The sequence below is a fragment of the Pongo abelii genome, chromosome 19, assembly GCF_028885655.2.
Source record: "Pongo abelii isolate AG06213 chromosome 19, NHGRI_mPonAbe1-v2.0_pri, whole genome shotgun sequence".
Classification (NCBI taxonomy): Eukaryota; Metazoa; Chordata; class Mammalia; order Primates; family Hominidae; genus Pongo; species Pongo abelii.
Window position 1 is genome coordinate 96,298,956 of NC_072004.2, and position 12,517 is coordinate 96,311,472.

At 54.1% G+C, this 12,517-nt stretch overlaps 1 protein-coding gene across 6 annotated transcripts in view; it reads left to right on the plus strand.

The window, feature by feature from the left end:
- The window catches only part of RPTOR (regulatory associated protein of MTOR complex 1), a 415,958-nt gene that overhangs the window by 282,904 nt on the left and 120,537 nt on the right, over positions 1-12,517 (plus strand). For all 6 annotated transcript variants that reach the window (XM_024235062.3, XM_024235063.3, XM_054535892.2 and 3 more), the window contains 2 exons: positions 4,380-4,455; positions 11,422-11,523. In XM_024235062.3, the coding sequence (XP_024090830.1) occupies positions 4,380-4,455; positions 11,422-11,523 (178 nt within the window). The remainder of the gene's footprint in view (positions 1-4,379; positions 4,456-11,421; positions 11,524-12,517) is intronic.

Here is a 12,517-nt window from a genome sequence, read left to right on the forward strand (position 1 = left end):
GTGTACATAGGACCCACTTTCCCACTTGTCTTTAGCTGGGAATCCCAAATTAGAGCTGCAAGTTTGTGTTGATTTTACTGTAGAAAATGCAGCCAGTTTTAATCAACAGATAAATGTTCATTAGAGAATACCGTTGTTCTGCTGTTTAAAAGGTTGCCGTGCAGGCCGGGTGCAATGGCTCACACCTGTAATCCCAGCACTTTGGGAGGCCATGGCAGGCAGATCACCTGAGGTCAGGAGTTCAAGACCTGCCTGACCAACATGGTGAAACCCCGTCTCTACTAAAAATACAAAAATTAGCCAGGCGTGTGGCGCATTCCTGTAATCCCAGCTACTCAGGAGACCAAGGCAGGAGAATCACTTCAACCCGGGAGGCGGAGGTTGCAGTGAGCCAAGATCACACCACTGCACTCCAGCGTGGGCGACAGAGTAAGACTCCGTCTCAAAAAAAAAAAAAAAGGTTGCCATGCAATTTGAGAATTTAATGGGTGATCTGACCCTTTAATTTGGTTAAATAAATAAATAAATAAACCACCCACGGCCCCGAGAGGGCCCCTGGCTTGCTCAGCAGGCGGTGCCAGGGTGCGAGCTCCTCCCAGTACCTCCGTCTTCCCTGCCTTGCTCTGAGTGGGGCTGTCCTTCGTGCCCAGGCCGAGCCGTGGCTTGAGGTTCAGGGCCACTTCACTGTGTGCTGATAATCGGGTTCCAGCGTTTGTCTTTCAGCGGTTTGTAGGTGTTCTTTTACATCCTTTCTTCTCATTGGTACTTGAACAAAATTCTTTTCCTCCTCTCATGTAGACAGCTCTGCCTCGAGTCCACAGCCCTGGGTAGCCGGACGGCCCCGAGCAGCCTCCGCGCATCGTCCGGGCGCCGAGCTACAGCCTTTCTTCCTGGGCTTTGTCTCATCCCCGCAGCCTCCTGAGCCTCTGTGCATCAGTGAAACCAGAACCATCCGGGGCTGCTTTTCTGGTCTGTGAAATGTGGAGCTGGGTCAGTCCCCGCCTCCCACCCCCCGGGCTGGATCCAAGTGGGCTCTCAGCCTTTTAGGAGCACAGCGTCCCACTGCAGCAAACATGGGTCACGTGTCCGAGAGAGATTGTCACCCGTGGCTCTGACACAGCTTTGCTGGGCGGTATCCTGTCCGGTGTGCTGAGCGATGTCTCCAGTGCAGTTCAGGCCTTCAACACCAAGCGAGGGCCTTGGAGAGCGTGCGAATAGGCTTTCCGGGAGGCATGGTTCCAAAAGCGCCTCGCCCAGCAATGCCCGAGGCCACACCGGGTGCCACACTGGTCTGCTCGGCCCACGGCCCGGACACCCTCTCTGCCCTCCTCTCGCCTCCACCTCCACTAACTTGTACACACTTTCTTCTAACTCCTGAAGCAGAAACTTTTTATTTGATTAAATTCAAGGAATCTTTATAGAATTTAATTGCAATAATTGACTTTGCTTCTGTCTTAACAAAGAGTAAAATCTCCCTCAATGCTGCTGAATACCATTTGCCTGCAACTGGGGATTCACTGGGTATATGGGAGCTATTTATTGCACGTACTTTGAGGCCTTTTGATTATCTCCTGATTGCTTCTTAACTCTATTGGCAGGGGAAGGGCATGTTTGTGCAAAGAGGGCCAGTCTTGGGAAAACTGAAACATATTTCATATATTTGAAAGTGAAAAATTGCTCTTTAGTCCTTTTGTTCATCTTAAACTTTTACTTTTTTTTCTGGATTTTAACATTTTTCATTCTCATTTTGGTCCTTTACTAAGACATTGAGAAAATATGCCCTTTGACACGGCAGCATGGAGTGTCATTAGCCTAAAAGATAACATAGAGTCCTTGAGTCTCTTAGAAAATTACCCAGGAGAAGAGAGCGCAGTGCTAGAAGCAGAGTCCATTATATTGATCATCACTCGGTTTCCACAAGGAACATACTTCTAGCAGAAAGGGAGAGTAGGGCTGAAGGGATTGCTGTCCTTCCTCCATCCCTACGACCAAGGTTGAGTGTCCCTAATTCAAAAATCCAAAATGTTCCAAAATTCAAAACTGTGAGGGCCACCACACTGCCACAGGTGGACAGTTCCTCTCCTGACCTTGCGGACGCAAACTTTGTTTCATGCACAAAATTGTGTAAAATTCGCTTCAGGCTGTGTGTGTAAGAGGTATATGAAACATAAATGGAGTTTGCTCTTAGACTTGGGTCCCATCCGCATGATATCTCATTATGTATATGCAAATATTCCAAAACCTGAAAATACCGGAAACCCAAAACACTTCCGGTCCCAGGCATTTTAGAAAAGAAATACTCAGCCTGTATCCGCGGAGATCAAGACGGTGCTCTGTGGCCGTGCCGAGAGCGAGGTGATAATTCACTTCCAGTTTAGAGTTCATGGTGGATGTTGTGGCGGGGGGACAGCAGCTGCCTCTGACTGACCCCTGCTTTGTGTCAGCCTCTCTACAAGTACGCTGTGAGGGAGACATGATCATGAGCCCATTTCACAGATGGTGAAACGGATCCTAGAGAGACAGCCACGCGCCCAGAGCCCCAGAGCCACACGCTGAATTTCACCAAGCAGCCTCCCACACGGGCTCCCTGGTCAGGCCCCCATCCTCTGGATGAGGCGGCGAGGCAGGCAGGTCAGCTGCTCCCTGGGCCGGAGCTAGTGGATAGCAGAGCTGGGAGCAGAGCCCAGGCTCGTGGCTCGCGGTCAGACCTTCTTTTCTTCCCTCTCTCCTTCTCGAAACTCACACGGGGCTGCTCATACACAGAGGGTGCTTTCCTGCTCGCCCTCACTCTCATTTAGCCAATGTGTATTGAAAGCCTGCTATGTGCCTGGCACTGGGAAAGAAGTTGGGTACAGCTGCATGCCAGGGCACCTGTGGGATGTCAGTAATTGAGCATGTGGCTCTGTGGCCTTGGGCGCGTGGCTGTCTCTCTAGGGTGAAACAGTCTCATGATCATGTCTCCCTCACGGTGTCCTTGTAGAGCAGCTGACACAAAGCAGGGGTCGGTCAGAGGCAGCTGCTGTCCCTCTGCCACAGGGCTGGAGATGTCAGAGGTGCTGGGGTGTGCCAGGCCTGTGGTATCACGAGAAGGCCAGAGCCACAGAACGGCTTAGGGGGGCCGTGTTAGAGCCTCCAAGAAAGCTCACAGGGCAGCTGGCCTGGAGGGAGGTGCCGGCAGAGGGGCCCACTGGGAGGGGGCTGTTAGGACAACACCGAGGCTCTGGCAAGGCCACGTTAGGAAGGTGGTGATGGTGGCTGGGGGTGCCCTGTAAGGCTGTTGCCTATACCTGGGAATCCCAGGAACTGGCCTGGAGGTGTTAGGTCCAATTCAGACTGCCGGCTGGTCCTGCAATAGAATTGGGGTGCGGAGCTCTGGAGAGAGGTGTGAGGCCATTTTAAATAGTGTCTGGGGGTGTCAGTGAGCAGGTGGCAGTGGGCGCCCTGAGCAAGGATGAGAGCAGGCAAGGAGAGGGCTGTGGAAGCTGCAGCGGCAGGGCCCTGAAGGACCGGGTCAGGAGCCCGGGGAGGAGGCTGTCTTGCGTTCACTGTGACGGGAGGGAGGCCGGAGGAGAAAGCCTCATAATGTCCAAGGGGGAGAACTCAGGAGGGACAGTGTGGTCGGTTACTGTGACAAGGGGTCTCGACAGGGGAAGCACATCACCCGGGTGGTCTGTGGAGCCGCTATGGCTTGCGGGGAGCAGCTCTATGCATGGTAGGAGACCCCAGACTGCAGGGTGCCTGGGGAGACCCACAGGGAGGCGGCAGGAACTGGCTGAGCAAGTGGCCGTCCACACCAGGGAGCAGCAGAGGGGAGGCAAGGGAGGGACGGGGATGGGCCCATGGCACCATCACAGCGCAGAGCTCAGCCCTGACCGCCAGGACGCCTTTCCCTGACTGCACGCCGACCCCTCCTGATGAGGCACTTTGACCTGGCCCCGGTGTCTCTCCCACGTCCCTCCAGGACACTGCCCCATCAGAGCCTATGCAGGGACCGCAGCTGCTTAGAACACATGGGCTGCCGCTACATGGGTTCAAGTCACAGTCAGAAACCACAGCTGAAAATGGGAAGCATTCCTTTATTTTTCCAGGCTTTTTTCTCATTTTATTTTAAAGAGAAAAAATGTGACAAACAAAATGGTGAGGATGCTGGCACCACCAGCGTTCCCGGCCTGCACTCTCTCCCGGCCTCCCCTCAGACGTCTTCTGCAGCCCAAATCTGAGTCGCAGAGAAACTGTAAACATTCCCCCCACCAGCTGCCGTGGCCTCTGCCCAGACCCTTGCTGCCCAGGCTCAGCCGGCTCCTCCTGTGCCCTGTGAAGTGGCCTCGTGTGGAAGCCCGTCCATAATGCTCAGTGGGTTTCCTCTGTTCTCTCCGCAGGCAAGCCTGGGACCTGGCTGTTGACATCTGTCTGTCTCAGCTGCCGACGATCATCGAGGAAGGCACTGCATTTCGGGTGAGTCCCTCCAAGAGCACCCTGTGCGTCCGCGGCGGCAGCCACTTCTCTGGGCACCTGGACTGCAAAGCCCCCAGACTGGGGGTGGTGCCCAGGACTCTCAGGTGTCAGAGATTTTGTTCACCTGCCTGGAAAAAATGTAGTTGCCAGAGTTTAAAACATCGAGTCAACCAGGGTTTAAAGTTAGACTTTGAAAGAATCAACTTTTAAAACAGTCCTATCTCAAAATTTTGCTATTACAGATTTACTTTTCTTAATGCGGACTCACTCCCTGTGAGTGGTGATCATGTTACACTTTCTAGCCTTTTCACCACAGATGCATTGTGGATCTCCCCCAGTCCTCTGACTCTCAGCCCTGTGGGACAGTGATCCATGGAGGGTTTGGTGCTGAGCCCTGGAGGGGCATTCTTCCCCCTGCCGCACTGCACGGGTGCTGGGTAGCTGAGCTACCCTAGGGCGGAATCTTGGTTTAGTCGCTGCACCTGCAAGTGAGGGTGGCCCCGGGCCTTCGCATCAGCTGCCTAGGACCCCCTCGTGGTTTCTTAATGAGCTTTTGCCTTATTTGAGGCGTCAAGTCTGAAAAGAGATAAATAAGACGGAGGCCCTGCCCTCCGGAAACCTATGAGGAAAGAGGAGCCTCTCACATCTGTGCAGAACGCAAGGGAGGAATCGGCAAGAGGGCGCGGCAGACACGGGGAGGCCAGAGATGGGGGAGGCGGCAGCCTGGGCAGAGGCAGGAGGGGACCAGCATCCCCGCCTCCCACTGGGGCCACACCTGAGACACCACCGTGTCAGGCCTCAGAGCCACAGGGCCTAGCTGTGCCACCGAGAGCAAGTTTGGTCGCCTCCTGTGTCGCGGTCTCCTCATTTAAGGGAGAGATTATGGTGGTATCCAACCCCAGGGGCGCTGGGAGGACAAAGGGAGTTAATGTAGGAAAAGTGCTTTGGACAGAGCCCAGCACAGGGCCCTTGGGAATTCATGTGCAGGCAGTGCCCCAGAGCCAGCTGTCACTGATGCGAGGATGCCACCCTCCAGCCCAGGGCAGAGGCGCCGATGGTCAGGAAGGGTTCCGTCCACTGCACAGACTTTTAACTTCTAGTGCACATTACAACCGTCAGGGAAGCTTTTAACACACGCAGTCAGGAGCCTGGGTGTGCATGCGTGTGTGCGTGTGCACGCATGAGTGGGTGTGCATGAGGTGTGTGTGATGTGCCTGTGTGGGGTGTTTTAACTCCTCAGATGATTTTGACATGCCCCACGGGTGGGATGACTGGGAAAATGGCCTTTTAAGAGGGCTTTATTCTCTTTTATAATCTTCTGTTACCCTCCCCTTATTGCTTGATTTTTTGGTAATATTTTATTTTGAAAATTTTCAAACCTACAGCAAAGTTGGAAGAAATTTACAGTGAGCACCCCATGCCCACCACTTACTTCTACCCCATCTTTGTATTCATGGGGTATTTTCAAGGGCATAGCAGACTGCCCTGCCTTTTAAACCGTGAGGCCGAAGCCAGCTCCCCGCTATGTGCTTGGCACCAACATTGGGCTTCTAGACAAAGGCCTTCCCTCCCTTTCTGCTGGACCACAAATCTTGAGGGCAATGACAGGGTCTCCTGCAGAGTGGCAGACCTTCATAGACGCCGCCTGCCCACCCTTAGCCTGCCAGAGTGGCCCCAGAGTGCCTGCGCTTTTCCAAAGAGCTCTGGGCCTGTTGCCGCAGACAGATATTTGGAAACCTTCGGGAAATTGGCCTTTCTGTACTCTGAGCGTGGCTTCACTCGGTACTTTTAAGAGATCAGAACAATCTGCTTTTATATAAAATAATGCAGTTTCTATTTGCATGTGTGCTCTTTCTAAACGAATACTTAGGTTTCTGTGCCAGGTATCTTTGCCAAGTTTCTTTTCAAGGATTTTACTCTATCTATGCTAAACAACTAGAATCAATATTCTGCATTTGGGAATGATTTCACCATGTTGGGGTGTCAGGACAAGCCGGGGATAACTGACGTGGACCACACACTAGGTTCCTTTTGTTTTTATCTTATTGGAGGTATAACTTACATATAGAAAAGTGTACACATCATACACGTACAGCTTGGTGAATGTTTCAAGCTGTGCATACTCGTGTAATCACACCCAAATCAAGCAGCCCCCATGAGCCCCCTCGGCGCCCCTCTTAGCTCCTCCCTTCCCCAGCAGTGGCCGCTTTCCTGTCCAGTTTTGTGCTTGGATGCGTGGAGTCATGCAGGGTATAGTCTTTGTGCCTGCCCGCTGTCACTCAGCATTGTTTGAGTAAGCTCACTCTCTGCACCGCAGCTCACTCTCACCGCACCGCAGCTCACTCTCACCGCACCGCAGCTCACTCTCACCGCACCGCAGCTCACTCTCACCGCACGGCAGCTCACTCTCACCGCACCGCAGCTCACTCTCACCGCACCGCAGCTCACTCTCACCGCACCGCAGCTCACTCTCACCGCACGGCAGCTCACTCTCACCACGCCACAGCTCACGCTCATTGCAAGGCGGACAACATTGAGTGTCCCAACATTCATGTGTCCCTTCTAGGGCCACTGGGCGTTTTCAGTTTTCAGTCCTCACTAACATTGCTGGCTAGAGCCAGACTCTATCACATCAGAGCCTGAGACAAAAGGGAATTCTGTGATATTGGTCCTCCCTTTGAAACGTCGGTATCTTCTTCAGTATGGATTTTTGCATTAATTTTTATTTTTGTAAATATTGCACTGAAATATCATTTGTCTTGATTACTGATTTTTTTTTTTTGGTTCCCCACCCGCTAGCACCAATTCTGTGCCTGAGGCCAAGGCTTCCCCTTCCCGGCTGTCCTCCCGTTCAGGGGCTGCTCCCTCCTTCCCATTCCTCGGAGTGATCCTTCGGGGTCCCAGGATTTGCCCATATTCAGCTTTAACAGATGCTGCCAGAGTGCTCTGCAAAGTGGCTGAGTCAGTTTACACGCCTTCCTGCAGCACTCGAGAGTTTTGGTTGCTGTTTGTTTCTTTGGCTATTATGGTTCAGTATGAAAAGGTATTTCCTTAAGAGCTAATTGTGTATTTCCCTGATGGTTAATAGAGCATTGTCCATACTTGTATTGGCCATTTATGGTTCGGGCTTTTGGTATCCTGTTTTATGAAACCTTTATTTCCTCTGAGATGAGCATTCTGAGCAGATGCTATGCACTTTGTCAGCTAGCAGCCTGTATGTTTCCCTTTCACATCTGGACTTGCATCTGCTCACATTTCACGTCCCCCGTGAATGCTCGGCTTACTTGGTGGTGTTTGCACCGAGGACCGTGTCCGCATGGCTCCCTCTGTTCCCTCCTTTGCACCGAGGACCATGTTCACGTGGCTGCCTCTGTTCCCTCATTTGCACTGAGGACCATGTGCGCGTGGCTCCCTCTGTTCCCTCGTTTGCACCAAGGACCGTGTGCGCGTGGCTCCCTCTGTTCCCTCGTTTGCACCAAGGACCGTGTCCATGTGGCTGCCTCTGTTCCCTCGTTTGTCCCTTTGCTCACTTGTTCTTTGCACCAGGACCACACAGTTGTAATGACAAACTCTACATGACACTTTCTAAGCTGGTAGACTAAGTCCCACAAGTGCGTTTTTTTCCCAAGGTTGCCTCAGTTACTTTTGGTCCTTTGCATTTCCATGCATGTTAATTTCTGCAAAGAACCTGCTGGATTTTCGTTGAGATTACAATTAATCTACAGATAGATTTGGGAGAAGTCACCACCTCTATAATATTGAGCCTTCTCGTCCCTCAATATGGTTGTAAATGGTATCGTTTAAAATTTCACTTTCTGATTTTTCTCTACTAACAGTGACATAGAACCCTATCAAAATTGAGGTTTTCAGAGGCTGAGGCAGGAGAATTGCTTGAACCCAGGGGCGGAGTTTGCAGTGAGCCAAGATCATGCCACTGCACTCCAGCCTGGGCAACAGAGTGAGACTCTGTCTCAAAAAAAAAAAAAAAAATTTGGTTTATTCAGACAGGAGGAGAAGCCAGAATGATTCCCCTGCAGTAGAAAGCTTGGGCTAATTGACTTTCTTGGGGGTGTTAAAGAGAACCCTTCTGCAAACTGAGCAGCCGTACAGGGAGGTGGAATGTCCCTACAGAGCCGTACAGAGGGGTAGAGTGTCCCCGTGGCAGTGAACTTTAAGTCCCCTCTTTAAGCAGCAAGCTTGTCGTAAGTGGAAAATGTATTGTGCCATTGTCAGGACGGAGAGCAGCTGTCTCAGAATGTCCGGATGATGAGAAAGGCAGCAGGTATGCTCAGGTTGTTGGTAGCGGAAGTGCAGCTGGACGGGCTCCACTTAGGTGTGACTTGGAGGCTCTCAGCCTCTCAGCCGGCCTTCCCATTTTCAGTCTGCTGCCCCTGTTTTTAGAATATGCCAAACTGCCTGGCACACAGGCTGGCAACAGAGCAAAACTCCTGGCATCCGAATCGCCTTGGGAGAGCCAGCTGTGTGGTCCTGGCCGGGCAACCCAGACGCTCAGCCCAGGGGGACCTGTGAGCTCTCTGTCTCGCTGAATGAGCTCCCTGCACGCAGGGGCCAGCTCAGAAGCTCTTCATGGGGTGGAGAAAATCTCAGAGATTTGGCCCAAAACATCAGCCCTGTGAATCATGGGTGGAGACACGGGCCGCTCTCGAGATGTTTTCCGGAACATCATATAAAGTGCTGGCCACTCTTCCATGGGTGCTTGCTCTAATTCGTCAGCCTCCCCGTGGCTTTAGGGAGCTTCACCGGCCTCACCTCACACCTGCCAGGCAAAGGTGTGCTTTTCCTTTTTTGTCAGTTTGAGGTGAATTGTCAGGAATTTTTCTCTTTCTGCATGGAGTGGTGACTCCAGCAGTGAGGAACATGTGAAAATCCATCAGGCAAAGCTAATGTGAAAGAAAGAAGAGGTGTAATTATCTGAATTACCTGACTTCTGTTCACAGACTCAAGCCTTCTCTAACTCAGGAGAACTACGTTCTCACGGGATGTGGAGGAGGGGGTACTTAACGAGATTTTTTTCAACCAATTTATGAATAATTCACACTTGAAAACAGGAAAATCACTCTGGGGGCTCCATGCCAACTCCACAGGTTGCCCTCCAAGTGTGATTAACTTTCTGTAAACTGGCTGCACGGAAGCACGGATTCCTATGTGGTGAATGTTCTCGGCTGACTTTTTAAGTGGGGCCACGGGGCTTTGCCCACCAGGCTCCTCTGTGGAGGCTGCCGAGAGCGCTCCTGGACTTGGGCGCATGGAGGCACCCTGTTCTACTCCTGGCGTTCGCCTGTCCACGTGTGTCCACATTCACTGGAACCTGGGGCACAGCCGACCCCGCCAGATGAGCAGAGGGAGGATTCCTCCCAACCTCCTCTCACAGAGACACGCACCTCCACTGCAGCCACCCAGCTTCCCCCTGAGCAAAATCAAACAACATGGGGAAGAGAGGATAGTGGATGGGAGAGAGAGGCTGGTAGTTGTTTTTTGTTTTTTTTTTTCTTTATTCTTTGTATCTGGGGCTCAGGGAAGGCAGAGCTGTGTGTTAAGTGGAAGTGACCCTCCGTGGAGGGAATCAGGCCGGACTGCTCCTGCCTGGCCGCTCAGTTCCGAGACCTTCCAACGGCAGCCTCCCCTGCAGCCTTCACGCTCTCCAGCCGCAGGCCCAGCAGCCCTGCTGCCCACCTGCTCCATTCTGTGCCTGCACTCACATGGCTGGGCTAACTGGGAGCCCGGGCCCACCCGGCGTGGCCCACGGAGAGCTCGTGTCACCCCCTCAAGGGGCCCTGACGCCGCCTGACATTCTGACCCCACGCATTTTTTTGGTCTCCCTCACCTGCGCGCCTTCTCTGTCCAGCTGCAACCCCTCCTTCCGCCCTCACCCCAGAGAGTGCCCTCGTTTCCCATTTCACTGAGGAAACAAGAAGCAGTCGGGCAACCGCCTCTGCCGGGTCCTCCAGCCCTCCCCTCGCTTCTCTGCATCTGGGCCCCCTTGATTTGCCCCCTGCCTGGTTCCCCTGGGGAGCAGCCCTGCTCTGCCAGCCCAGCCTGTGCTTCCAGTCCTGTCCCCCAGCCTGCCCGAGGATGCCCTCCAGCAGCCTTTCCCCACCCTCCGTGCCCCCAGCTGGGTCTTTCTCACCAGCGTCCTGTCCCCATTACTCCACATCTACAAAAAGCACTTCCTGACCCTACGTCCCTCTCCAGCCACCACCTGTCTGTCTTCTTCCCCTTTGCAACCAAAACCGAATTCACCCTGTCTCGAACCCACTCTGGCTGCGCTTTTGCCCAACTCCAGAGTGTTCTCGCTGCTGATCCAGGGCCTGGTCAGCTCTCCATCGTTATCTCGCCTTGCCCGGTGCTGGTTTGTGGCTCTGCCCTGGACGTTGCTCCCTGGCGTCCAGACCTTTGAGCTCTGCTTTCCTTCCACTGCTGGGTCCTCACTGGCCCCAGCGCAGCCCCAGCTCATCTCCTTGGTCTCCATAGCAGAGGCTCCGTCCTGGGCCCCTTTCCTTTCTCATTTAACTTAAAAAAGATTCACACACCATGACTCCCAAGCATGTCCCCAGCCAGACTTGCCTGCTGATCCACACACTCACGGGGTCCCCTGCCCCCAGCACTTTCACATCCTTGTCCAGCCACTGTTGTGAGCACCACATGTCCACGGCTGGTTCCCGGCACACTCCTCTTGCGGCCCCAGCTCGGTGCCCCGGCCAAAAGCCTTGGAGTCATCCTCAGCTGCTCCCTTCTCCTGCCTGCCTCTGGTCCCTTTGCACGCCCCGCAGGCTTTCCCTCTTTGGCGTGCCCAGAGTGCCCGCTTCTCAGCCGCCTGGCATCCTCGCAGCCCTGCAGGGCGGGCCCTTCGTGAAGGCTTGGATGCCCGGCAGGTGGCAGGGGTGGGCAAGACCAGGTCGTCTGGGAACATGGCCCTAACAAGCACCTGTTCTGCTTGCCCCGCAGCACAGTCCGTTCTTCGCCGAGCAGCTGACCGCATTCCAGGTGTGGCTCACCATGGGCGTGGAGAACCGAAACCCACCCGAACAGCTGCCCATCGTCCTGCAGGTGAGTTTCTTCGGACCGGGCCAGACAGCCGAGGTCCCGCAGGAAGGAAGCCAGATGCCTGCACAGCCCCGGGAGTGCCTTCTCTCTCCCTCAGCCCTGTGGGTCTGTGACATCCCAGCCCCTCTGCCCCAAAGATGACGGCGCATGGGCAGGTGGCATTCAGGCAAACAGATCACACAGATCCAATCAGGAGTCACTGGGCTGATCGCACATTCATTCCTAAAGGGTTTCCTCTAAAGCCATTGATTCCCTCCTCCACCCTCGGATAAGTGTAACTTTGGGACTGGGGAGTCATCAGCCAGTCCATCATCCCCATCTCCTCTGGCTACCATTTCCACTTTAGGAATTGCTGAGATTCAGCTACAGGTGGGCTTCGCTTCAGAGCAGGCTCTCGACACCACTGCCTCCTTCTCTCGGGAAGGACAGGAGCTGGCAGTGAATGCGGGAGAGGAGGGAGGAGGCTCCCTGAGCAGATACTGACCGGCGAAGCAGGCGGAGCGGGCTTTGTGGCCCAGCGCCCGTAGGTTATGCACTGAAGCACACACAGATCCGGAAGCCGGCAGCCCTTCCCTTGCACGGGGCTGTCACAGCTGCTGTAACAAATAGGCCCTTTTGGGGCACACCCTTCAGATGCCAGTGCCCACGGGGCCCGTGTCGTGTCCGTGCTGTTCACGTGCAGACCAGGACCTGTTCGTGGGTGGGAGGTTGCGTCATGGATGACCTGTTCGTGGGCGGGAGGTCGCGTCGTGGGTGGGAGGTCATGTCGTGGATGACCTGTTCGTGGGCGGGAGGTCGCGTCGTGGATGACCTGTTCGTGGGCGGGAGGTCGCATCGTGGATGACCTGTTCGTGGGCGGGAGGTCGCGTCGTGGGTGGGAGGTCACGTCGTGGATGACCTGTTCGTGGGTGGGAGGTCACGTCGTGGGTGACCTGTTCGTGGGCGGGAGGTCGCGTCGTGGGTGGGAGGTCACGTCGTGGATGACCTGTTCGTGGGT